Source organism: Bacillus rossius, chromosome 10 (genome assembly GCF_032445375.1).
Source record: "Bacillus rossius redtenbacheri isolate Brsri chromosome 10, Brsri_v3, whole genome shotgun sequence".
NCBI classification, from domain to species: Eukaryota; Metazoa; Arthropoda; class Insecta; order Phasmatodea; family Bacillidae; genus Bacillus; species Bacillus rossius.
Genome location: NC_086337.1, coordinates 18,222,917 through 18,250,476, shown reverse-complemented (window position 1 = coordinate 18,250,476; position 27,560 = coordinate 18,222,917). Strand labels below are relative to the sequence as shown.

Genomic DNA, 27,560 nt, shown 5'->3' with positions numbered 1-27,560 from the left:
TGATCAACATGCAAATACACAACTTTTGAGTTCTATTAGACTCAATACTCGAAAAATCAATCACAGTATGCAGCTGAGAAAATTTTAATTTGCCTGTGTTTTTAAGTTGCCCAATTAATTGAATTCTTGGCTTTAGAATTGAAGCCAAGTCCATGGAAATGATGGTGTGCCCGACGTTTCGGCGTGTCTTGTTGCAGCCATCTTCGGGGGCGATTAACAACTGAAGGCCTGGTGTTCTGCCAGTGTGTTTAATAGGGCTTTATTAAAAAATATAATAAAAAACTTAACATACAAACTAACCACAGGATCTCCTGTGCATGTGAGCGCTCCCCACAGATTTAGGAGAGGGAGGTAAAGTTTCCGCGCCTAACTGTACACACACAACGGTGTGCCGAGCTTCATGAAAAACCACGTTTTCTGAAAACTACTCAACATATCCGAGTGGGGTCTGTTTTAAGGCATAAAACAACCGGTACTGATTCTTGAAAGCACTTAAGGGACTTGAATTACACCTTTACCGTCATTTCTTCATTACGTCTCATTTTTCAAAAGTTGCCGTATACACGCTGTGAAGACAGCGCGCCAGTCTACAACCTTGCGCTTAGAGACGATACCGTGCTAGAACCACCATCATCACTAGCATACACACACACACTTACACCTGACTAGGCGGGCTCCTCAAGTTTCCACGCCTACGGCTGTGTTAAATTCGTCACCTGACGAAAGGATGTTGAAACAAGATTTGGAAAATGTGTGTCCTGATATGTTAAAATCAAAAAGAACCCGTGCCAAGGCGTGGCGTCCTGCAGTACTGAACCAGCCCAGCTGAGCTGTGATTGGTCAAAGTGCACGGGAGCCCACGATCACGCCTACCAGAGCTCGGCGAGCCGGAGGTTAAGCGGTGTTAACAACAGGAGACCCGCTGCCTCGTGCAGCGATGTGGTCGAAGAAGCCATATTTCACAAAGGGACACTGCTGGAAGCAGCTTTTTGTTCAGCTCATGAAACGCACTGTGTACTCATGACACCTGAAGAAACATTCGGCTGAAATGTGCTTGCATTGTGGAAATAGTCTTAAGTAACCGTATTTCATGGATGTGATTGTGTTTAACAGAGGGATATTTAGATTCTGGCTCTCAAACCAGCATCAGGCGTGGTCAATCACATTTCCCGCAATATTTTGGGTTGTTGCAATATGGCGACGGTGAGGTCGAAGGTAGCTTCAAATACGTCACAGGAACTCCGTGGTTTAATGTCGCACCTCCAAGCCAAGTGACGCGGTCACACGCAGGCTCGACCCTCGCTCGCGGCCTCCGAGGATCCCAAGCCGTCGGGCGACAGAGATCGACACTCCACACTCCCGGCCCACCCACCAAACAAGGACTCCCGCAGGTCCAGCATGCCGTGGATTGAAAGTCGTCCTTCGCAGGTCGCCGTGGGGCCGACGCCCCTGTCGATATGGCCGAGATCACAATAGCGCGATGGCGACACCAAAATATCGCGTTACCCACCGATGGACAAAAGTTGACGATTAAGTATAAAATGTTTCCTGCCATTTCATACACAGCCATCAACGATTGCTATTTTTTTTTAATACACATGTTTGAGAGAAACTCGTTTAAATAAAATTCAACATTCGATTTCAAAAATCAAAACAAGTAAACACATTTCAGAGATTTGATAGATCAATTAAGAAAAACAAAATCTTAAGAAGTACGCAATTAATAATGGTATTACCAACGCATCAAATTAACCATACACCTTAAACAAAATTTTGGCGTTCATTTCAGTAACATAGCGCCAGCGACGCGATGGAAATATACAATACTTCAGATCGGGAAGTTTGTCGCGTCCGCCATTTATTTCGCGCTGAAGTCACGGACGTGGAAAAAGTAATTGGTTCGACAAATATCCACGTCCATCGTGCGATTGTGATTCCAGCATAACACTCCGACAAAACTGCAATCGTTTACAGTCGCAACAGTAGACCACTCCTTGCTCAGACCATCTAGACACTTGGGGAAACAACCTTACCTAGAACACTTGGGGGACCAACCTTTCCTAGAACACTTGGGGAACCAACCTTCCCAGCACCCGGCACCTACTCTTCCGTATGTTTCAAATCCAGTTTTTTTTTTTTTTTTAATTTAAAATATTAAACAAAAAATAATGTTTTCAAGCGAAAATAAACGCATTTCAACATTTAACAATAACTTGGTCAGTGTCCCTTGGCACATATGCTATATTTGCTAAAGATCTTCACTGCAATATGCACAATGCCTGTCTAGACATCATCTACAACATGAGTCGTTGCTGAAAGTATCGTAGAGGCGCGTCGTCAGATCAGAACCTTGCGATTCACTACACGCCATGCCTCAACCATGCAAGCGAACTTCCCGGGTCCGTCCTCGGGTAGCATTACAACAGTGGGAGACCAGTCAACAGCGGGAGGAGACATCCCAGCATCTGTGTCTAACAACTCCCCAATAACCCACAAAACTGAAATCAACCAGACATGCTGGGGCATCCTCCGTGTATGGAATAGCTGGTGACGGCCGGCACTCACCGGCGACTTGGCGAGTCCCTCGGCGGACCGCCACAGCAGCGTCGCGCCGCACAGGTCGACGAGGGTACCGTCCTGCAACACGTTCGTCTCGTCCTCCACCTGCGGACCGAACAACACCCCGCTGCACTTCCCTCTTCAGCGTCTCCCGAGAACCACCTCTGCTCTGCTCATCAACCTGAGCGAGCCCGGCTCGCTTACCGACAGGGTAAGGGTAAGGGTAAGGGTAAAGGTAAAGGTAAAGGTAAGGGTAAGGGTAAGGGTAGGAGTAAGGGTAGGGGTAAGGGTAAGGGTAAAAAAAAATGTTGTATGAGGTTTTTCGGGGTACTTTTTTTTCTTTTCCAGTGCATTCTTCCGTTTCACACTCCGCCATGGCTATCCAACCTAATGGCCCTGGATGTCAACGATGATACGGATCTTAACTGTAGTCTGACACATAGGCCTATAACGCACTTTCACAATTACGCGTGTTTCTACAACAAGATAATAATAAAAATATTTTAATTAATATAATTACCATCTACTTTAAGGCGTATTTTTACAAGTACGTCCAAATCTGAAACTTAAAAGTTATTGCAATTAAATTACATTCTTGTATTTTAACAAATACCTGAAGTAGGTACAACTTTGTTTTCTAGAAACTTAAGTGTAAAACTACAGAACTACTGTTTGTTTTTAAAAACTTAAAATGATGCATGACTTAACATTAGGTACAGTGCATGTGCGCTACAAATAGGTCTCATTTGGACGAAAGCTCAACTCAACCCCCATTAAAACACGCAACAGTTCTGTCCACATCCTGTCATGCGACTGGGTTCTGTTTCTTGCCGTCCGAACCCACATCTCCTGGTGAAGACTTCTGCACCCAGGTGGGTGTCTGGGTAAATTCCCTTTGCAACGGCTTAAAGCAGTCCTCTTTTATTCTCGCGTTCGCCGCTAATGCCGCAAACACTGCAGCAAGTGTTCAACGGCATTTTGAAAGACACTGGATAAAAAATACCGATGAAGAATGACTTCCAGACCAAAGTATGTCAGTGAGTGATGATGTCAGCGAAGGTGAAAAAAGCGGACAGCAGTCTGTGGCTTGTAGCGCTAGAAGATGTGCTGCCAATATTACCGATATCTTTACCGTATGGAAATTATAATATATAATCCATATTGCCTGTCTGCAGTTCGTGTAGCGCAGACACGGCGAGCTCTAAAGACGTGACATTTGGTTGGTGGATCCTCCAGGGAGGGGATCCGTTTGCAACTCAAACAGAATTTTTCGAAATTAATATTTTTGAAGTGAAAACTTATATGGGAAGGTTTGGATAAGGAGTAAATTTGTATTAAGTCGTCATCGACATGGTAACGTGAAGTATTAACGACAACACTATATAAGTTCCTATTAGTGTTCAAATTGTGTTTTTGTTCAATTTTTAATTTAAATCTTAAGTATACGATTACTGTACAGTAAAAAGTGAGTATAAAATATATTAATATTCTCATATAGATATATAGTTTGAATAACGAAGAAAACTGAGTCTTTGTAGCAATAAAACCTAAAAATTAAGAACATCATTATTTATTTTTTTAATACCTACAATTACTATGTAATGCGTATTTTATAGTAATTTAGGAGTTATTTTACTAACGTGATAAAACAAATTTGTTGTGTGAAAATATTTTTTTCCTAAAAATTGCGAAAACGTCTCTGATTTTTATCAAAAAATATTATCTTATGTTACAAAATTATATTTTACAAAGTTAGTATTTCTTATTTCAAATTATATTTGTATTTCCTTAATTCTATTATTAATATTAATAATAGTTACTTTGATTTACAAGTTTTAATTTAAGATCAAATAATTAATTTGGATATCCAAAAATAACAACTTTTTGTTTATAGTTTTAAGTTTTCATTTCTGTCGGCAGTCCTCATGACTGCTTTGAAATTTTTTTAAATTAACATTTTCGTGGGCCTCTTGTATGTTTTTATTATATATATATTGTGTATATAAAATATATATTTTTTTAATTACGTAGGGGCTAAGCCACCCAGCTTCGCAAGTCATAGTTTAAGAATCGATACAAAAAACATTTATCTAAATTTCAAGTTTCAAACAATTTTTTTTTGTTATCTGGTCTTCACATGCGAATTTGTTTAACTAATATTGTGTCAACTTGATGGCAAAGATAATTACAGAAAGACTTGAATAAGATCTAAATATTATATATGAAATACATATAAGATTTATAAGGATATATAAAAAAAATTTTTTTTTCAAATACTTGTGCACGCCCTATGCCCGCGGCAGACGGGCAGTCTGTCATATCTGTAACGGTTCATTCAGCGTGATCCAAGAATTACTCAATATGGTATACTTTGATTTTGGTTGGGAAAAAATTTTCATTTTAAAAAATATGTATATATATAACTTATATAAAATCATTCCAGTAGTTTTTGCCTTTACTTCTGAAACACAAACTCACAATTTATCCTTACAATATTTTATCGTGTAAAATAAACTGGACCAAGGGTTCGTAAGTCGTTAACACACTATTTTTATTTATTTATTTATTTTGTATTTTTGTTCCGTTGATCCCACATGGAGTCAAGGCTCCGGGATATAGAACATGTCACGTTATACATGTAGTTCCCTTTACATACAAATATGTATGTGCAGACATTAATATTTACATGATGCAAGTTACAAAAAAAGAGTACAGAACATGTTACACAATTTAACTCTATAGTGATACTTGATACTTTATGCAAAACATGAAGCAGCTGTTATCACAAGTCCATTCAACAAATTAACAGTTCAATTTCTCTATTATCAATCAAATTAAAGAATTCCTTCAGAGAGTAGGTAGGATATTCTATAAGTATTTGTTTTACTGTTTTTTTTTAATACTGGTAAACTGTTTATGTTAGTTATTTGCTGTGATATTAAGTTGTAAAGTTTTACTCCCATGTAATTTAGTCCATTTTCAAATCGCCTAGTGTTATATAATACGCACAGGGGGGGAAGAGGGGTCGCCGGTGAGTCACGTCCCCAGGACACGCGTGCTGACACGTCACTGGGAGGACCTCTGCCGCGCCGTGCGTGCCGCTCGCGTGTGGACTAGACCGACACACTTCCGGCCACCGGAGTCCTGACACCCCCTACCACCCCTTCCCCACCCTTCGAGGATTTCAAGGGGGGGGGGGGACTAGAGAATACAGACTTGAGTAACAGGCGATTTGCCTAAAGGCGGTTTGCCTAAACATGAATTCGTTACGGCGATTTGCCTAGTAATTTCGCCTAAAGTCATTTCTCCTAAAGGCGTTTTGCCTAACGGCTATTTGCCTAACGGCGTCTTCTCTAAGGCCGGCCGCACACCGGATACGGCGCGGCACGGCACGGCGCGGCGTTTTGCCGTAAGGCGCCGCATGCGATGTGGTTTGTATTGCTATCAATGGAGGTGCCGCACACTGCATCGTGCACGGCATGGCGCGGCGAGGCGGCGCCGCAAGGCGCCTTGTACTGCCTTGTCAAGTTTCGTCTTTCGGGCAAGAGGCTTGATGCAAAGCGTTCTGCGCATGCGCGAGAATCGTAGTTGAGAGGCAGTGGTAGTGGCGTGTAGCAGTTGTTTGTCTGTCAAACGAAAATGGCAAGCCAGGAGGATGATGTTGATGCAGTTACTAGTGTTGATGTTGACAGGTTGTTGTTTTATGTACAAAACAACCCACCAATTTACAATACATCGTTAAAGGAACACCATAATGTGGACGTCATCTCAAAAATTTGGAACGACATTGGCAAAGAGCTGAGTGTACCAGGTAAATGTTGTTATACGCCTGTCTTTAGTACTATCTGTTGTGCGAGTATTTTAATAGTAAGATAGTTCAACAACGAAATAAGCTAAGAATTTTCCCTGTAAGTTTTAAGCTAGGCCTAATATTAGCACTTGTTATTGTTGCATAGGCCAAAAATGGCTACAAGAAACTTCTGTCTGTCTGTCTGTCTGTCTCTTTGTCCTACGATAACGGCTAAACGCGTTGACCGATTTTTATATTTTGTTGCATGTATGTTCCTTATACCTAAGCGGATCGATGTAGATATAAGACTTTTACTTTCTCTCGTCCGTTTTAAGATAGCGGCCAGTTTTATGACGTCACTACAAGAAAACATCACCTTAAAATCACTGAAACAATTAAAAATAACCCACTTCCCGATATCGTAGAAACTTGAAATTTGAAATGTGGGTTCTCCTCTATATTTGGACTGGAAAAAAAAATCACAAAATTGAACATTTTTATAGTGCGGGCTGTTATGTGGGGCTGAAAATACCCTTGCATCCTTAAGATTACATGTTAATTTTGATACTACTGTGAGTTTTAGGTTCCTCAATAAATAAAGCGGCAAAATTTTACCAAACTGAGCGCTCACACTTGTAAACCCTAACACTTATTTACGACATAAAACAATATCTTTTTTAGTGACCCTAGTTTTCAAAAAACCAATATGGCGGCAAAAAAAAACAATATTTGTTGTTTGTTGACCGATTTTGATGAAACTATGTTTCACGCTGTATTTTTGGTCGCTAAAACGAATATGATGTAATTTCTTTTGAAATTTCAAAATTCAATCTGCCAAAATCCAAAATAACGGCCGAAAATCGATTGTGGCTACCGATATTCAAAATTTAAGTATGTTTATTGACCGATATTGATGAAACTTACTGCATATTGTAAGACATTAAGAATAAAATAACAGCAACATTAATTCATTCAGAAATAGTCATACTTTATTTAACACATCTTCTATACATAATACAGTCAATAACAAATCATGTTGTTTATACAAAAGCCATTTGGTCTTGCCATGGTACTGAACCTTCAGTGTTGAAGTATTCTTTAAAGTTCTCTCTGATGTTGTAAGCAGCTTTAGCTGCTCTTGCCCTCGAAGTCTCTTGTTTATTGTCACACTCAACTTCAATGTTCATCATTTCGTCATACACCTGACTCATAGTACCCTCTTTTACTCTAATTACATTGTGGAGAACGCAACACGCTAACACAATGATTTTTGTCTTATCTGGATGAGTTAACATAGCCAATTCGAAAACACGAAATTTCTTCGCCATCATACCGAAAGCACATTCAACAATTCTACGTGCTCTAGATTGTCTATAGTTGTATATCCTTCGTTCTCGTGTCAAAGAATTCTTGTTGAAGGGGGTCATCATGTGTCTGCTGAGGGCATAGGCTTCATCCGCAACAAAGACATAGGGAAAATCAGTTGTCTTTGTCTTAAATAAAGTTTTGGGCTTTGGTAAGTTCAGTTTTTTATCGTTAAACAAACGACCAAATGTTGAAGAATTAAATACACCTCCATCACTGTGTTTTCCAGCTTCTCCAACATCGACTGCTACAAATTTACCTTCCGCGTCAACAATAGCTTGTAGAATAATAGAGTGGTATGATTTGTAATTAAAGAATAATGAGCCACTATTCCATGGGGCTTCAATGCGTACGTGCTTGCCATCAATAGCACCGCAACAATTTGGAAAATTCCATAGCTCTTCAAACCTCACTGATATTTCCTTCCACTTCTCTGGTGATGGATCAGTCATTAGGAACATTGGAGACATTACGGACCAAATGGCAGTACATGTTTCTGCTACAATCTTTCCTGCAGTAGTAGCGCCAACTCGATGGTTGAAATGCATATACTGGAACCGATCACCGGTTGCAAGAAATCTGTAAAAAAGGACAAGATAATAGAGTTGCTTACAATTTTTCCCACAATTAAATATTACAAATAATATTGTTAAGATGTGGAATTGATTTGTTTCAGTATGGAAAATAAGTTTACCACTTTTATTTTATTTAGTGCTCTTTCGTAACTTCTGGTTTCTTTTTAGGTAACACATGCAAGAAAAAGTGGACCAATCTACGTGGCTCATACGTTAGATACGTAAAGGAGTTGAAAAAGACACCCAGTGGTTCCAAGCAACAAAAGAAAAAGTGGCACTTATTTGATGCTATGAGCTTCCTCCAACCTTGGATTGGTACTACGCGGAAAATGACAGGTAGTTTAGATGACTTTTTGCAAAATAACACCGATGTGACCCAAGACATATTAAACGAATCACAAGAACAGGGAGAGGTTGAAGACGATCCTCAACCACTTATTGAAAAGCAAAACAACTTTAACCCCTCAAAAAAACAAAGAAGAACTACAGCAGATATAGTGGCTGCACCAATGGTGGAATACCTAAAAACTGTCACAGAAAAACGTAAAGCTGGAGAGGAAAATTCTGATAGTGCAATGTTAACATTTTTTAAAAGTTTAGTGTCCGAAGCCGAAACGCTTTCTCCAAAAAGACAACGCCTCTTCAAATCATCGGTCATGGCAAAATTGCATAGCCTGTTGGAGGATCAAGATAGTGAGCAGAGTCACTACACTCCGTCCCCTGCTTCAGTGGCTTCGTCCTCAAGCTCAACGTTGAACCATCAGTTCTTTCCTCTGATTAACCAGTTGCATGGCGTAAACTATAATGATGGTACAACTCACGGTGAACAATATCATCAATTTCCATGATTGACCACAAATATTTTGTATTGTTTTCTCAATAAAAATAGCATTTGTAACGTTTGAAACCTGGCATTTTACTACCCGAGGTTTTCACAGGTTATTTTATACATTTTAAGTAATTATTTGTTTTTTAGGGGATACTACATGAACGAATTATAGTTAACAAATTGAATAATGTGCAGTTAATAAAAATAATCTTACCTTAATGTGATCAGTAGTCGTTCTTCTGGAGTTATGCTCAGCCTATAGTTGGTGTTTTGTTTTTGGATGGATGGAGAAATTAATCCAAGAATGAAATCAAACGTTGCCGGTTTCATACGACAATAATTATAAAACTTTTCCGGATCTGCTCTTAGCTCAGCAATAAACAGTTTTATGTTACGTCTTTCATTGATAGGATGCACCCAGATTTGTCTCTTGGGGGAATCATCTATTGACTTTAGGAAGTACCACAACGCTATTACAGTCGCCTCTTCTTCTTCTGCGTTCATTTTCACGTGTCACAGACTGAAAACTGATTTCACGAAATATGTATCAATCTATCAAACACACAAGTTCACTTGTCTGAATTCTTCAATCCACTGAGCGTCTGCTCAAATTGCTTTCCCGCGCCGTGCCGCGCCGCGTGCTGCTCTTAACCATCGGGCGCGGCGCGGCAAGGCAAAACGTCTCGCCGCGCCGTGCCGTGCCGCGCCGTATCCGGTGTGCGGCCGGCCTAACGGAGTTCTGCCTGACGGCGATTTGCCTGACGGCGTTTTGCCTGACGGCGTTTTGCCTGACGGCGTTTTGCCTGACGGCGTTTTGCCTGACGGCGTTTTGCCTAACTCCTATTTGGCCAACGGCGTTTTGCCTAACTCCTATTTGCCAACGGCGTTTTGCCTAACTCCTATTTGGCGAACGGCGTTTTGCCTAACTGCTATTTGCCAACGGCGTTTTGCCTAACTCCTATTTGGCCAACGGCGTTTTTCCTAACGGCGTTTTGCCTAACGGCGTTTTGCCTAACGGCGTTTTGCCTAACGGCGTTTTGCCTAAAATTAGGCAAAACGCCTTTAGGCAAAACGCCTTTAGGCAAAACGACACATGCCCGACAGACTAATAAAATAGCTACATAAGGTTAGAGAGCCTAATTTGTAAGGATTATTGAAAATCATTACAGTTCCTCTCTCATCTAGCCCCACATGCCTCACACACAGAAGCGGCAGGAATTGTTTTCCCAAGTAGTCTGTATTTAATGCCGGTTTGTACACGCGATAGTTGTAACCATGTGTTTCATACAAAATTGACATGTGTATTTCATGTATTAAATAACATTAATATATTACGTATTTATGGCTTATTTTAACGAAAACATCAAACAATTGACTTAAAAAAATATATTTAAAAATTTTATAAAAACCAAAATAGAAAATTTTCGTTTTCTTTTTTCATGCAAAATCATTACTTAAATTTCTATTTGTAAATGTTGAACTTCTAAAAGTCTATTGTTCCCCGAGAATTTAGTGTGACATTCTTTTATAATTCGAAAATAAAACTTACCAAAAAATGTTTTGAAGGTTATAATGGAACCCTCCTTCACAAAATCTTGACGACAGCCCTGTTCCGCTGCACTTTCGCTGCGAAAAAAATAACTCATAAACTTTACACGACCGATAGTTTCAAGGTTTCCCGACGCTTTTTTGTTGAAGCTGAAAATTTGTTTTAGTTTCAAATAATATAGTCTGTTCACGCTTGATTGCAGTACAGATTAAATGGAAACTTTATACTACCCGACTTGTTAACATTAAAAACTTTTTTATATACCATATTTAATTAAAATAAGTTCACTCACGGAACTCTCCGAACTCTCGGAACTCCCGCAGAGACCAGCGTCGCTGCGTAAGTAGTCGTGGGTCGTCTTTTCAGAACCGACGAGAGCAGCTGTGACGAGTCGCGTCATCCCGAGCCGACCCGACGCCCGAACAGTCCAGAAAAGCAGCATCCATTCGCGCCACTCCGAGCGGCGGCCAGCGGAAATCCCCAGGCCGCTCAGCGATAGATAGCGCCAAGGCAGGGGAGGGGGAACGACGACCCTTCTAATCCGCTCAGGAGCACGTGGCATGCCTTAACGTCAGTGGACGGCACGTGACAACGCATGACGCCAGTAACCTGGCAGGGCCGCCAGCCAGCTCCGAACCTGGCGTGTGTAGCGGTCCTTGTCTGCGTTCGTAACATAATAATTGCTGTTTTCGCTTGAGTATTGCATCATAGCTATTCACTAGAATGTCAGTCATTTTCAGCACTTTCGCAGCACTTTAGTAATTTGTGGGCCATCTTGGAAGTTCGTAATATTTAACCTGGAATTTCTGGATAAATTCCGAAATTTATTAAATAAATTTGTAATTAATTTTAAAAAATTCTCGATTTTTTAGCATAAAAATTACGTATTTTCAAGATGACGAACGTAACTAAAATTGCAACGTTCTAGAATCCAATATGTCGGACATAACGAAAAGTGTACGATAACTTCATACTCAACCGAGATGGCTGGCGTAACGAATCATACATTTCTAGAATCCAAGATGGCGGCCGTAACGATATGTGCAACGATGTTTTTAAAAAATTTTAAATAAAAATTTGATTAATTAAATTTGTTTATGAATTTAATTTTTTTTATTAAAATCAGATAATAAATAAAAATACAAGATGGCGCCCTTAACGAAAAGTGCAACGGTTACGTCATAATCCTAGATGACGTCAAAGGCTTATCGGAGGCTGTATACATGGATGCTTAAGCCTCAATAAGGAATGTGTGTTCTTTCTAAGGCAAAAGTCTTTTGAGGTTTTTTTAAATTCCTAATTTTTGAATTTTTCAGGAATTTTGACACAAAAAATGGCCACCGTGACGTCAGAGAAATTGGTCATTGACCCCATCCACAAACCACACCCAGAACCCAGTTTCCGGACTGGCTATCCTACACTACTAACATCGTATAAGCAATTTGGTACAGTTACCCAGCTTCTTTAACCCGGAAAATTAATTTATAATGTACGAACACAGCGCAGAGAGCCAGGAATAATGGTTGATTTTATATTTTCCTGACTTTTTATAAATATCTTGTGACCAAACACAAAATTCAAAACTTACATAGTGGGGTAGGGTAGTGAGAAGCTACCGGGGTATGGGGGGTTTTGGATCAAAATAAGAAGAAATTTTCACCTCTTTTATTCAAAGCTAAGACGCAATTTCCCGTATGCGAGCTTATGAGTGAAGTTGTTAATGGAAGCGCGAGAAGATTTAACTATATATCTTTAACGTATCTCATATGAAATCAATTCAAAATTTGAGATGTAAGAATTTTCTGTGAATTAATGCGGTGATGTTTTCAATGTACGTTCTTTAAGAACTAATGCAACTCTGTGCATGTTGTGTGTATCGCGGAATTCAAAGACCACTTCACCGTTCTATTATGACAACTAGCTGCATATGTTGCTTGGTCTCGGAACTATTAGAAGTTTAGAACTTTGTGTCACGTGGGGATATTTGAAAAATTTTCTTGGTAGGGCTATTTGAATCACACCGAATTATTCCTTCGATCTCGTTTATATAGCCTTTATATGTTTTAATGTGTATGGAAAATAAATCAAGTTAAAAAAAAAAATATCTAATACCAATTTTTTTTAAATGTTTAAAAGTAATAAATATATAATTGTTACAACATAAACATCATTCAATTTTATTGGATTTAATTTTTATTGTGAATTGATTAATTGCAATATTGTTTGAAGTTGATGTAAATTTGATTTTTTTTCAAATTCCGAAAACACTATCTTCAATAATTATTTCCGTTGATTACAGATAAAATTTAGTTTTGATATTTCACGGAGATACATTTATAGAATTTATTTATTTATTTTTTTCAAAAGAGGAGGAATTATAAGAGTAAGAGTACTTGCAGTGGTCTGAAGAAAGAATGAATCAAGCAAAAATAAGTGTTATTAATGGCTATTTAGGTACGAGAGCTGCAGTAACGCACCTCAATGTTCCATGCACTACTCTGCACAAATTCCCAAGAAAATAAAGACCATTGGACATCCTACAATATTTTCACCACAGCAATAATCTGATCTCATGAACATGTCTTTGTAGTAGTGGTTTTGGTGTGAGAAGGGCAGTGTACCATTGTGCAAAATTAATAAACATAAGTACGCCATGGAGTGATAAAATAAAAATGGCAGGGAAGGATTAATTTTTGTCTTTCATGGCCAGACATAGAAATGACATTTTCTTACAGAAACCAGGAGATCTTTCTAAAGCTTGAGCAATGGGTTTGAAAAAGATATTTTTGATAATTTTTATAACATCTTGAGAAGTGTATCAGTCGAGTTTGGTATTAAGAACCAGTCTCAGAACATGTACAATGTGGATGCGCGCGGTTTTCCAATGAACAACAGGCCCTTGACGGTAATTAGTGATACTGATAGGGTAAGAAAGATCATATAGCTAATAAATTTTGAATGTGGAGAAAATGAAACAGTCGTTGGTTGTTGCATTAAACATCTCCGGAACACAATAAAAAAAACAAGACCTAAAAAGAAAATAAATTTTAATAAATCAGCACTGACAAGAAACAAGTCCTCATGTAAAGATTGATAGAAAACAGAAGCGACAGCGCAGAATGAGTAAACGAAGTGAGACTTCTACGAGCTCCAACGAAATTTTGTTAGAAACATCACATGAAGAATAATCCATGTGACTTCTGCGGTGTTATGTATATTTGGAAGAAAAGTCACAGAGCAACAGTGACTGGATAAATTGTCAAAAGCACTGCGGATAGTCGCATGGAAGGGGGTGGAAGAGAGGGACAATTTATTGGTGGTGGATGTTTTTGAAACATTTTGCAGACTTTTTTTATAATTTATTATTGTGTTAAAATGTGCACTTTTCAGCAACAATATATGTGATTCGAAAAGCCCCACTTACAGTCCCAACCTCACGATTTCCGGATTATCATGTTGGCATAGTGTTTTCGTTAACAGTTTTTTTTACCAGGAAACGAGTTAGATGAATAGGTAAATGCTCCCTGATGATGGCGACTGAAATGTCGACCGAAACGTCGGTGAATTATTCGCCTAGGACACGGCTACAACTCAAAAGCCAAGCTACCTCAGACAATGGCCGTGAAAGCCTGCGAACATTATTAGCTAAACATTGTTTTGATTTCATATGATGCTAAAACTTTACATTATTATAAGGCTTCAAACTTGAAATGATTCAAATAGCCCTACCTTACCCTATACGTTGACTGGCATGAAAACTGAACAGAGCCTTAAGTCGGTAGACGCGATAAACAGGGGCGACTCCGGGGCAGGCAAGCCGGGACTTCGCCCTGGGCCCCACGCCACCTTTTTTATTTTTTATTCTCTGTTGTCATATTACAAATAGTGACAGTAATGTAGAAACAAAAATTTACATTGTTTTTGGAATTACTTATTTCAAACGCCGATCAATACCTATTTAAATTCATAACATCGTATTAAAAACAATTTAATATAATTTATTGCCTCCTATAATGACGTGATTTTATTATAAGAATTTATCAAACCAACCAGAAAATAATTTATTGGAGAAAAAATATCAGTTTTTTTTTATTTACATAAATGAGCGATACCGTCGTTGAAATGAAAGTCCCAGAGGGCTCGAGGAGAGGAAGGGCGCGGCACTCACCACGTTGCCCTTCTGCTGGGCGGAGCGCGACTCGCGCAGCGTGAACACGCCGCCGCCGACAGACACCTCGCGCCACAGGCCCGGCTTGGCCTCGCCGCCCACGAACGAGCCCTTGGGGTGCAGGATGAGCACCCCGTTCGTCGTGAGGCCGTCCACCTCGCGCAGCTCCTGCCACTTGGTCGCCTTCTCCTGCAGACACGAGCACATTCCCCCGCCCTGCAGACACGCTCTCCACCTGCGACCTGCAACCACCACCTCCTTGCACTGCTTCTTGCGCAACATCGGCCATGCAACAACCACCTTCTTGCAATGCTTCTCCCAATGGGGAACACTGATTTCAAGTTTCAATGGCATATTTTAACAGTTTCATTTAGACTATTTACAACAAATAAAACATAAAATTTAAGGTAAACTAATCTAGATTTCCTTACAAATGTTCAATACGTGCGCACCTTTAGTTAACACGGCCGGAGTAATGGAAGCAATAGCCTCTTCAATTGTGTCTCAACTCTGGCAAATCATTAGGTAGCGGCGGAACGCAGACGCGATCTTTTATAAAGCACCACGGTGTTGTCACGTGAACGCGGAGGCCAGCGAAAGAGAGCTCTGTCGTCTCGACGATTGCGACCAACCCAACGGTCAATCACTCTCGTCCAAAGAGATTCCAATGGGGAGGGGATCCATCATGTCGCAAAATAAAGTTCACGGGTTCACCCTCTACTAATTGGGGGGGAAAGAGCCGTTCTTTCGCGGTGTGCAAGCGAGAAAACCACAAAGCAGTACTCGCGCATGCGCTTATCTAAAACTGTTGGGAGTTGTTCTTTAATTTTGTGACCTCGAACCAACATTCTACAACGCTTAAGAGTTGGTACTTTTAAAATTCATAACTGGGATATCTGTTTATGGACATGCTGTATAACCCACGTTGGCCCGGCTGGGAAATCAACCACAGTGCAGCAGTAGCGGCTCTCTGCCACAGCAGGGCTTCCCTGTAACACGATCAGCGGGCACGAGGACACACTTCCTGCACGCCTGCCGAAGCCTGTCCTTCCCAGCGGCTGCCTCCACGGCGCGACACACCAACAACGCTATACCTAGAGACCGGAGAAATTCGCGAATACATCTCGCGATAGGCTAAAATACAAATAGTTATACCTAGGGGCAGGCATTTTTCGCGGATAAATCTGAACGCCTACTAGACTGCAACAAGGTATACGCGCACCAGCGGTTTCTTCCTTGTGACTGGCGGCCGTTATCTAAAATGTAGTTGCCTTATTTGGCTGAGCCACTCAGGACGCATTTGATGTTTCCGCAATGAATTACTGTGATTGGTGTTTAAACAATCGTCATGAGTAGTATAGGATAGCCGGTCCGGGCGTAGGCTTCAGGCTGTGGTGCCGGTGCCGGTGTCCGCCATCTTGGATTGTGACGTCACGGCGGCCATCTTGGATGGTTGTGACCTTGACCTTTGACCTTGACCTTAAATTTGATCCTCAAAAATCGCCAAAATCCGCCAAAATTGGGCAAAATTTGCCCAAAATTCCTCAAAAATCGCCAAAATTTCCATTTCTGTGGAAAAACGTTCCGCCAAAAAATCTCAAAAAATTCCACAAATTAAAAATTTCTCATTTCGAGGGAAAAATTTCCCGTTTCGAGGGAAAAATTCCCGTTTTTAGTCCTTAAAAATCCCAGCGGCTGAAAATTCCTAAAACTGGCTTAAAGCATCCTTAACTCAAGCCTCAGTTAAGCCATTTCTAGGAATAAGGATACCATGACCGCCATCTTGAATTATGACGTCATCGTTGCAATTTCCGTTACGGCCGCCATCTTTAAATTTATTATCCGATTTTAATGAAAAAATTAAAAAATTATAAAAAAATTAAATAATAAAATTTTTAATAAAATATTTAAAAAACAAACATTTACGACACGGAGCTCGGAGTCCTCGGTTCAATCCCGACGAGTGCAAAAAAAATAAAAATGGCGACCGATCCTTCCCCCGAGGTGGCTGCAGGCATACTGACTCCCACCACTTTTTATCATCATCTAGTATGACGTCATGGCCGCCATCTTGTCTTCGATGCTGGAAGCCATCATCATTGTATCGTCGGCTAGAGTGCGCCGATGACATGTTAGTTTAATTCGTATCCGCAAGAGTGCAGTAATCATTTATTACTGTGACATCCGCCATCTTGTCATTTGGCCGCCATCTTGAAAATCCGTAATTATTTAGCTAGAAATTCGGGAAAAGTTCCAAAATTCATTAAATAAATCACTCATTAATTTACATATTGATTCGATCGATTCCCGTCCTCGGTTCGATACCCGATCGTTGCAATAATGTTTAATCTTATGTAAAAAAAATAATTTAAATAAACCATGTTCAACATTCTTAAAGAGACTTTAAATCCTCTACTACCACCATCCTATCAGACATCAAGACCACCATATTGGAAATGTGTAATTTTAATGCTAGAGATCCGGGAAAAAGTTCAGAAATCATTAAATAAATTTCCGATCAATATACTGATTAATTAGATCGACTAAGATCCTTGGTACGATCTAGGATGATGCAAAAAAAAATTAAATATATCATCAATTTAACATAATAGTAACAGGTTCGAGGAATTAAACACCGCAAGTTCTTTTACAAACATAATATTTATTACATAATTTCTATTCTACTACAGGATCACTTACGAAAGCCAACAATCTTATAATCATTTAGTTCCGCAGCGGTGTGAAATGACTAATTCTTAGCTCCAATCGGTTTATACTAGACAGAGTCCAGCCAGAACCTTTACATTTTTTCGCATGATGTCGCAAACTGTCAATTCGAGTAAACCATTTAAGGCACTCATCACATCGAAACTTCATGCGAGAAGGATTCTTCGCGCATTTGCTCCGCTCATGTCTTCGTGCATCATGGTAAAATGCGAACGACGTATCACAGTAGCTGCAAGGAAACCGTGGTGATGAAGACGATCCTTTCAGACCCGATCCAGATACAGGCGTTGCAACAGTAGTACCATTTCCAGGCATTCTCTTATGCACATCGATGCATCGTTGTTGCGCCGAAACCTTTACTTTCTGCCGCACAGCAGGACCTTTGCATGCCTTCATGTGCGTTTTCATATTATCTTTTCTGGCAAACTGCTTATGACATTTCTCACAAACAAACATTTTACGATATAGGTTCTTGGCACATTCGCTCCTCTCGTGTCGCCGAGCATTGCTGTTGTTTGAGAAAATCTTGTCACAGTAACAGCACCGATGTTCGCTAGTTGTCAAATCAGCATCCATTGAAGTCTCCATCGAGGTCGTATCGTCGATCGTCGTGGTTTCCTGCACATCCAGCTCAGTAGTCATTAAGCTATCTTCTGCTGGTGGTATCACATCTGTTGAAATCTCCTCCAATGTTGACATCGTCGTCGTTGCCAACGGGATCTGCTCCACCATTGTCGTCGCTGTCGTCAAGGTTCCCGTAGACGATGATACAACGTCCATCGAGTTCAGCGTTAAAGTCGGTAAAGATGCCGTCGAAGTCTCAAGAACAGGCAATTACGCGACTTATTCACCAGATGAAATAATCTAGGTGATCCTTACACCGTCGACGACAGTAACAAACTGAGCGACCTGCTGTCTAGGACTCGCTTATATACATGCACCGGATGGAATAATACGCAAGTCAAATCAAGAACCACTTACTATAATACCAGAGTCAAAACAACATTAAAAATAGAAGGACCATCAACGAAAAGGCAGCACATTTGGAAGCACCGACAACGAAAAGGCAGCACCGACAACGAAAAGGCAGCACCGACAACGAAAAGGCAGCACATTTGGAAGCACCGACAACGAAAAGGCAGCACCGACAACGAAAAGGCAGCACATTTGGAAGCACCGACAACGAAAAGGCAGCACCGACAACGAAAAGGCAGCACCGACAACGAAAAGGCAGCACATTTGGAAGCACCGACAACGAAAAGGCAGCACCGACAACGAAAAGGCAGCACATTTGGAAGCACCGACAACGAAAAGGCAGCACATTTGGAAGCACCGACAACGAAAAGGCAGCACATTTGGAAGCACCGACAAAGAAAAGGCAGCACCGCCAACGAAAAGGAAGCACATTTGGAAGCACCGACAAAGAAAAGGCAGCACCGCCAACGAAAAGGAAGCACATTTGGAAGCACCGACAACGAAAAGGCAGCACCGCCAAAAGAAAAGACAGCACATTTGGAAGCACCGACAACGAAAAGGAAGCACCATCAACGAAAAGGCCGCACCGCCAACGAAAAGGAAGCACATTTGGAAGCACCGGCAAAGAAAAGGCAGCACCGCCCACGAAAAGGAAGCACATTTGGAAGCACCGACAAAGAAAAGGCAGCACCGCCAACGAAAAGGAAGCACATTTGGAAGCACCGACAACGAAAAGGCAGCACCATCGACGAAAAGGAAGCACATTAATTTGTCATTGACTGCAATATTCATTGGTTCCAATATTCATTGGCTCCAATATTCAATGGCTCCAATATTCAATGGCTCCAATATTCATTGACTCCAATATTCATTGGCTCCATCAGTCATTGACACCTACAGTCTTTTGGTTCCAAAAGTCTTTTGGCCCCAAATATATTAGGCTAGAATTCTTCGAGTCTAAGAGACTATGAGACCACATGGCTACGAGTCTAAAATGATCTAGCTGGTTACGAGTTATACATGGCTTGCGAGGCTACAGAGCTACGAAGTTTCTAGTACACAGGTTTACATGACTGCGAGGATACAGGACTACAAGTCTGCAAGAGTACTTGACTACGAAGGTACTCGTCTACATGACTCCAGTTACCGCATCTGTCTTCGACAGAATTTTCTCTTTTGCTCCAACTGCTCCATCAGCATTATGTTATAAGATTACAAGGCCTCTTGCTTACGTAGCTTCAAGTCTACGAGCCTCCAATGCATAATGACTACGAGACTACGAGCCATGAGGTTACGAGTCTATGCGATTGCGAGTCTTCTAGGTTACGTGATCGCGAGGCTATAGGACTACGAAGCTTCCAGAACGCATGGTTACGAGACTGCGAGGCTACAATTCTACGAGGTCCCAAGACATCCTGGCTACGCGACTACGAGCCATGAGGTTACGAGACTACGTGACTACGAATCTTCAAGTTTACGAGACTGCGAGGCTACAGAGCTACGAAGCCTCTAGAAAACGAGTTTACGTGACTGCGTGGATACAGGAATACAAGTTTGCATGAGTTCTTGACTACGAAGCTACTCGTCTACAAGGCTCCAATTGACACATCTGTCTTCGATGGAATTTTCTCTTTTGCTACATCTACGCCATCAGCATTTTGTTATAAGATTACAAAGCTACTTGCTTACGTAGCTTCAAGTCTACGAGGCTCCAATACATCATGACTAAGAGACTACGAGCCATGAGGTTACGAGACTATGCGATTGCAAGTCTTCAAGGTTACGTCATCGCGAGGCTATAGGACTACGAAGCTTCCAGAACGCATGGTTACGAGAATGCATGACTAATTGGCCGCATGGCTACGAAACTTTATGTCTCTAACTGACTACAATAGCACTATTCAGTGGTGAGAGTTAATTTATTTCATGCAAAGGTACTTGCTGCAAGCAGTTCCGCTTTTCAACATCAGATGACGTCACGTTTTGCTTGCAGGTAAAATAATATTTATTTATTTTATGCGGGATGCGGGTTGTTCACTATCGATCGCATAAGAAGAATGGCATCGATAGTCTTCAAGGAGAAGGAAGTTCGTCCTTCCTGCTAGTGCTTCTCAGATTTCTCACGGTCCGCCATATTGGATTGCGACGTCACGGCTGCCATCTTAGATGGGTGTGACTTTGACCTTTGACCGAAACCACAGGAATGATCGCAAGCACTCGGATTAATCATCAAAATATTGATAAGAATAATCAGGAGCACACGGAGAAAACCATCATAATATTGGCAAGAATAATCAGGAGCACACAGAGAAAAACGACACACGTTTTCTTTGATATCATAAAATTACAGAAAAAAATATTTAAAAATAAAAATAAATTAATAAAAAATTTAAAATAAAAACAAAAAATACATAAAATACTGGCTTGTACTAGAACTCTATCTTTGCTCAACAATGATAAGTTTACAAGCTAGCAGAATCTGTTTATGTATTTTTTGTTTTTATTTTAAATTTTTTATTAATTTATTTTTATTTTTAAATATTTTTTTCTGTAATTTTATGATATCAAAGAAAACGTGTGTCGTTTTTCTCTGTGTGCTCCTGATTATTCTTGCCAATATTATGATGGTTTTCTCCGTGTGCTCCTGATTATTCTTATCAATATTTTGATGATTAATCCGAGTGCTTGCGATCATTCCTGTGGTTTCGGTCAAAGGTCAAAGTCACACCCATCTAAGATGGCAGCCGTGACCTCGCAATCCAATATGGCGGACCGTGAGAAATCTGAGAAGCACTAGCAGGAAGGACGAACTTCCTTCTCCTTGAAGACTATCGATGCCATTCTTCTTATGCGATCGATAGTGAACAACCCGCATCCCGCATAAAATAAATAAATATTATTTTACCTGCAAGCAAAACGTGACGTCATCTGATGTTGAAAAGCGGAACTGCTTGCAGCAAGTACCTTTGCATGAAATAAATTAACTCTCACCACTGAATAGTGCTATTGTAGTCAGTTAGAGACATAAAGTTTCGTAGCCATGCGGCCAATTAGTCATGCATTCTCGTAACCATGCGTTCTGGAAGCTTCGTAGTCCTATAGCCTCGCGATGACGTAACCTTGAAGACTTGCAATCGCATAGTCTCGTAACCTCATGGCTCGTAGTCTCTTAGTCATGATGTATTGGAGCCTCGTAGACTTGAAGCTACGTAAGCAAGTAGCTTTGTAATCTTATAACATAATGCTGATGGCGTAGATGTAGCAAAAGAGAAAATTCCATCGAAGACAGATGTGTCAATTGGAGCCTTGTAGACGAGTAGCTTCGTAGTCAAGAACTCATGCAAACTTGTATTCCTGTATCCACGCAGTCACGTAAACTCGTTTTCTAGAGGCTTCGTAGCTCTGTAGCCTCGCAGTCTCGTAAACTTGAAGATTCGTAGTCACGTAGTCTCGTAACCTCATGGCTCGTAGTCGCGTAGCCAGGATGTCTTGGGACCTCGTAGAATTGTAGCCTCGCAGTCTCGTAACCATGCGTTCTGGAAGCTTCGTAGTCCTATAGCCTCGCGATCACGTAACCTAGAAGACTCGCAATCGCATAGACTCGTAACCTCATGGCTCGTAGTCTCGTAGTCATGATGCATTGGATGCTCGTAGACTTGAAGCTACGTAAGCAAGAGGCCTTGTAATCTTATAACATAATGCTGATGGAGCAGTTGGAGCAAAAGAGAAAATTCTGTCGAAGACAGATGCGGTAACTGGAGTCATGTAGACGAGTACCTTCGTAGTCAAGTACTCTTGCAGACTTGTAGTCCTGTATCCTCGCAGTCATGTAAACCTGTGTACTAGAAACTTCGTAGCTCTGTAGCCTCGCAAGCCATGTATAACTCGTAACCAGCTAGATCATTTTAGACTCGTAGCCATGTGGTCTCATAGTCTCTTAGACTCGAAGAATTCTAGCCTAATATATTTGGGGCCAAAAGACTTTTGGAACCAAAAGACTGTAGGTGTCAGTGACTGATGGAGCCAATGAATATTGGAGTCAATGAATATTGGAGCCATTGAATATTGGAGCCATTGAATATTGGAGCCAATGAATATTGGAGCCAATGAATATTGGAACCAATGAATATTGCAGTCAATGACAAATTAATGTGCTTCCTTTTCGTCGATGGTGCTGCCTTTTCGTTGTCGGTGCTTCCAAATGTGCTTCCTTTTCGTTGGCGGTGCTGCCTTTTCTTTGTCGGTGCTTCCAAATGTGCTTCCTTTTCGTGGGCGGTGCTGCCTTTTCTTTGCCGGTGCTTCCAAATGTGCTTCCTTTTCTTTGGCGGTGCGGCCTTTTCGTTGATGGTGCTTCCTTTTCGTTGTCGGTGCTTCCAAATGTGCTGTCTTTTCTTTTGGCGGTGCTGCCTTTTCGTTGTCGGTGCTTCCAAATGTGCTTCCTTTTCGTTGGCGGTGCTGCCTTTTCTTTGTCGGTGCTTCCAAATGTGCTTCCTTTTCGTTGGCGGTGCTGCCTTTTCTTTGTCGGTGCTTCCAAATGTGCTGCCTTTTCGTTGTCGGTGCTTCCAAATGTGCTGCCTTTTCGTTGTCGGTGCTTCCAAATGTGCTGCCTTTTCGTTGTCGGTGCTGCCTTTTCGTTGTCGGTGCTTCCAAATGTGCTGCCTTTTCGTTGTCGGTGCTGCCTTTTCGTTGTCGGTGCTGCCTTTTCGTTGTCGGTGCTTCCAAATGTGCTGCCTTTTCGTTGTCGGTGCTGCCTTTTCGTTGTCGGTGCTTCCAAATGTGCTGCCTTTTCGTTGATGGTCCTTCTATTTTTAATGTTGTTTTGACTCTGGTATTATAGTAAGTGGTTCTTGATTTGACTTGCGTATTATTCCATCCGGTGCATGTATATAAGCGAGTCCTAGACAGCAGGTCGCTCAGTTTGTTACTGTCGTCGACGGTGTAAGGATCACCTAGATTATTTCATCTGGTGAATAAGTCGCGTAATTGCCTGTTCTTGAGACTTCGACGGCATCTTTACCGACTTTAACGCTGAACTCGATGGACGTTGTATCATCGTCTACGGGAACCTTGACGACAGCGACGACAATGGTGGAGCAGATCCCGTTGGCAACGACGACGATGTCAACATTGGAGGAGATTTCAACAGATGTGATACCACCAGCAGAAGATAGCTTAATGACTACTGAGCTGGATGTGCAGGAAACCACGACGATCGACGATACGACCTCGATGGAGACTTCAATGGATGCTGATTTGACAACTAGCGAACATCGGTGCTGTTACTGTGACAAGATTTTCTCAAACAACAGCAATGCTCGGCGACACGAGAGGAGCGAATGTGCCAAGAACCTATATCGTAAAATGTTTGTTTGTGAGAAATGTCATAAGCAGTTTGCCAGAAAAGATAATATGAAAACGCACATGAAGGCATGCAAAGGTCCTGCTGTGCGGCAGAAAGTAAAGGTTTCGGCGCAACAACGATGCATCGATGTGCATAAGAGAATGCCTGGAAATGGTACTACTGTTGCAACGCCTGTATCTGGATCGGGTCTGAAAGGATCGTCTTCATCACCACGGTTTCCTTGCAGCTACTGTGATACGTCGTTCGCATTTTACCATGATGCACGAAGACATGAGCGGAGCAAATGCGCGAAGAATCCTTCTCGCATGAAGTTTCGATGTGATGAGTGCCTTAAATATTTACTCGAATTGACAGTTTGCGACATCATGCGAAAAAATGTAAAGGTTCTGGCTGGACTCTGTCTAGTATAAACCGATTGGAGCTAAGAATTAGTCATTTCACACCGCTGCGGAACTAAATGATTATAAGATTGTTGGCTTTCGTAAGTGATCCTGTAGTAGAATAGAAATTATGTAATAAATATTATGTTTGTAAAAGAACTTGCGGTGTTTAATTCCTCGAACCTGTTACTATTATGTTAAATTGATGATATATTTAATTTTTTTTGCATCATCCTAGATCGTACCAAGGATCTTAGTCGATCTAATTAATCAGTATATTGATCGGAAATTTATTTAATGATTTCTGAACTTTTTCCCGGATCTCTAGCATTAAAATTACACATTTCCAATATGGTGGTCTTGATGTCTGATAGGATGGTGGTAGTAGAGGATTTAAAGTCTCTTTAAGAATGTTGAACATGGTTTATTTAAATTATTTTTTTTACATAAGATTAAACATTATTGCAACGATCGGGTATCGAACCGAGGACGGGAATCGATCGAATCAATATGTAAATTAATGAGTGATTTATTTAATGAATTTTGGAACTTTTCCCGAATTTCTAGCTAAATAATTACGGATTTTCAAGATGGCGGCCAAATGACAAGATGGCGGATGTCACAGTAATAAATGATTACTGCACTCTTGCGGATACGAATTAAACTAACATGTCATCGGCGCACTCTAGCCGACGATACAATGATGATGGCTTCCAGCATCGAAGACAAGATGGCGGCCATGACGTCATACTAGATGATGATAAAAAGTGGTGGGAGTCAGTATGCCTGCAGCCACCTCGGGGGAAGGATCGGTCGCCATTTTTATTTTTTTTTGCACTCGTCGGGATTGAACCGAGGACTCCGAGCTCCGTGTCGTAAATGTTTGTTTTTTAAATATTTTATTAAAAATTTTATTATTTAATTTTTTTATAATTTTTTAATTTTTTCATTAAAATCGGATAATAAATTTAAAGATGGCGGCCGTAACGGAAATTGCAACGATGACGTCATAATTCAAGATGGCGGTCATGGTATCCTTATTCCTAGAAATGGCTTAACTGAGGCTTGAGTTAAGGATGCTTAAGCCAGTTTTAGGAATTTTCAGCCGCTGGGATTTTTAAGGACTAAAAACGGGAATTTTTCCCTCGAAACGGGAAATTTTTCCCTCGAAATGAGGAATTTTTAATTTGTGGAATTTTTTGAGATTTTTTGGCGGAACTTTTTTCCACAGAAATGGAAATTTTGGCGATTTTTGAGGAATTTTGGGCAAATTTTGCCCAATTTTGGCGGATTTTTGGCGATTTTTGAGGATCAAATTCAAGGTCAAGGTCAAGGTCAAAGGTCAAGGTCACAACCATCCAAGATGGCCGCCGTGACGTCACAATCCAAGATGGCGGACACCGGCACCGGCACCACAGCCTGAAGCCTGCGCCCGGACCGGCTATCCTATACTACTGTCATGTACCTGAAAGAAACTCACCCAATCACGAGACACAGACGAATCTACATTGTTTTAACTTTTAGCTAGTCTCGGAATCTTTTCGCGAAATATGCATGGCCCTAGTTATACCTCAGTGTTGCTTCTGCTATTGGCTCACAACTCACCTGGATGACTCTGGGCCAATGAGAAATACCCAACCAAAGCTTTATCGAATCACAGGCTGCTACGTTGGGACGTCTCACAAGACAGCAGCCATAATGAGTGGGTGGCATTTGACCGAGTGTACGTAGAACTGTGGAGTTCATCCTGGAGGTCATTGAACCCGCGAATTTTTCCGGTCCCTAGCTATACCAATACTACAACGATCTTATAAACATACAGATTGCACAGTTTATTAATTGCACGGATTTAAAAACAAAAAAAAACTTTTTGAATCCGTGTTTAGAATATTTGGTCCCATGCAAGTAATTTTTAAAATGTTTGTTGTTTCAGCATCATACTAAGATTTATTTTATTACGAAATTCCACCAACATATGTTTTGCCCAAAATATATCTCAAATTATTAAAGACCAAGTATGCATTGGGAATTAACTGTAACAGAAAAAAAGTCACGTATTAATTTTTTAAAATTTTCAGAAATTCACATCTAAAAAGTGAAAAGGGGTAGGTTTGTTTTTATGAAGTGAAACACATATCTTACTATATGCTATATTTTTTTTCCCTTCAAAATTCGTATACTATAGGTTTTTTTTTAATTAAGTTAAGTACTTAGATGATCTTCCTCGTCAGCATAACGAATTACACCTATGTCATACATCTAAATCTTCACTCTTACTTCAAATTGGTTATTAACACTAACTTTATACTTGAATAACGTAGCTCTAATTAGTCTCTATTACTTGATGAATTTTTGAAGTAGCTTGGCTTCTGGGGTGTAGCCGTGAACTAGGAGAATAATTCAACGACGTTTCGGTCGAAATTGCAGTCGCCATCATCAGGGAGCAGTTACCTACTGAAGTTCTTACAAGTTAGTCTGCCTTTATATGTATACTCTCGCCTGAGGGGCGGGTACTTCCTGATTGGCGGCAGCTGTGGGGAAAATAAGAGCATTCCTTTCTTCTGGTTGGCTGGGCTGTTTTGCCAATCAGTAAGTGCGACTGATTTGTGAACAGAATTTAAGTGTGGTGATATTTAGTAATGTAAATATTAGTAGTAAACCAAACTGTATAAAAATTAATTTTACTATCCTTACGAACCCGTTTTCCCCACTCGAAACAATACTATAAAGTTTTCCTTTGCCTCTATGAACTTTGTGTTTGCGTCATCAGCCACAAGTGGCAACACCGTGGTATCAGCTTTAAATTGGATAGTTGCAAGTAACACTCGAAGTGGTTTGGATTACACAGGTATTTTCCAAATATGAAATGTGGAGTAACCAAGTACCAGTGCGCTGCACTCTTATGACTACAAGATATCGGAAGAATTTGACTGAGACAACTGTTATAACTGACTTTTTTTTTCCAAGTTTTCAATCCCAGTGTCACTGACGACGAGATAAACGCGACCCAGAGCGCCGCCTCCAGCGGAAGGATTCGTGCGGTGCGGTGTACGCGCCCCGTGTCACGACTGGAGAGAAATGAGCACCCGTCGTCTTCCTCGGCGACCGCAGGACGTGACCGCCGGACCTGGCGGCGGGTCGTCGACACCTGCAGACCGCTCCGCTGCGTGGTCCCGTCGGGGGACGCACCACGACGCCGAAATGCCAAATTAACTACAACGCCGACCGCTAGAAAACTGACCACAACGCCGAATTACCACAACGCCGAAAAATGTCATTGC

At 40.9% G+C, this 27,560-nt stretch overlaps 1 protein-coding gene across 2 annotated transcripts in view; it reads right to left on the bottom strand.

Moving 5' to 3' along the window:
• LOC134535810 (protein pellino) overlaps positions 1–27,560 on the bottom strand; it is a 298,764-nt gene that overhangs the window by 10,890 nt on the left and 260,314 nt on the right. For both annotated transcript variants that reach the window (XM_063375094.1, XM_063375095.1), the window contains exons 6-7: positions 14,836–15,024; positions 2,566–2,664 (exon numbers count right to left, since the gene is read on the bottom strand). In XM_063375094.1, coding sequence (XP_063231164.1) covers positions 2,566–2,664; positions 14,836–15,024 — 288 coding nt within the window. The remainder of the gene's footprint in view (positions 1–2,565; positions 2,665–14,835; positions 15,025–27,560) is intronic.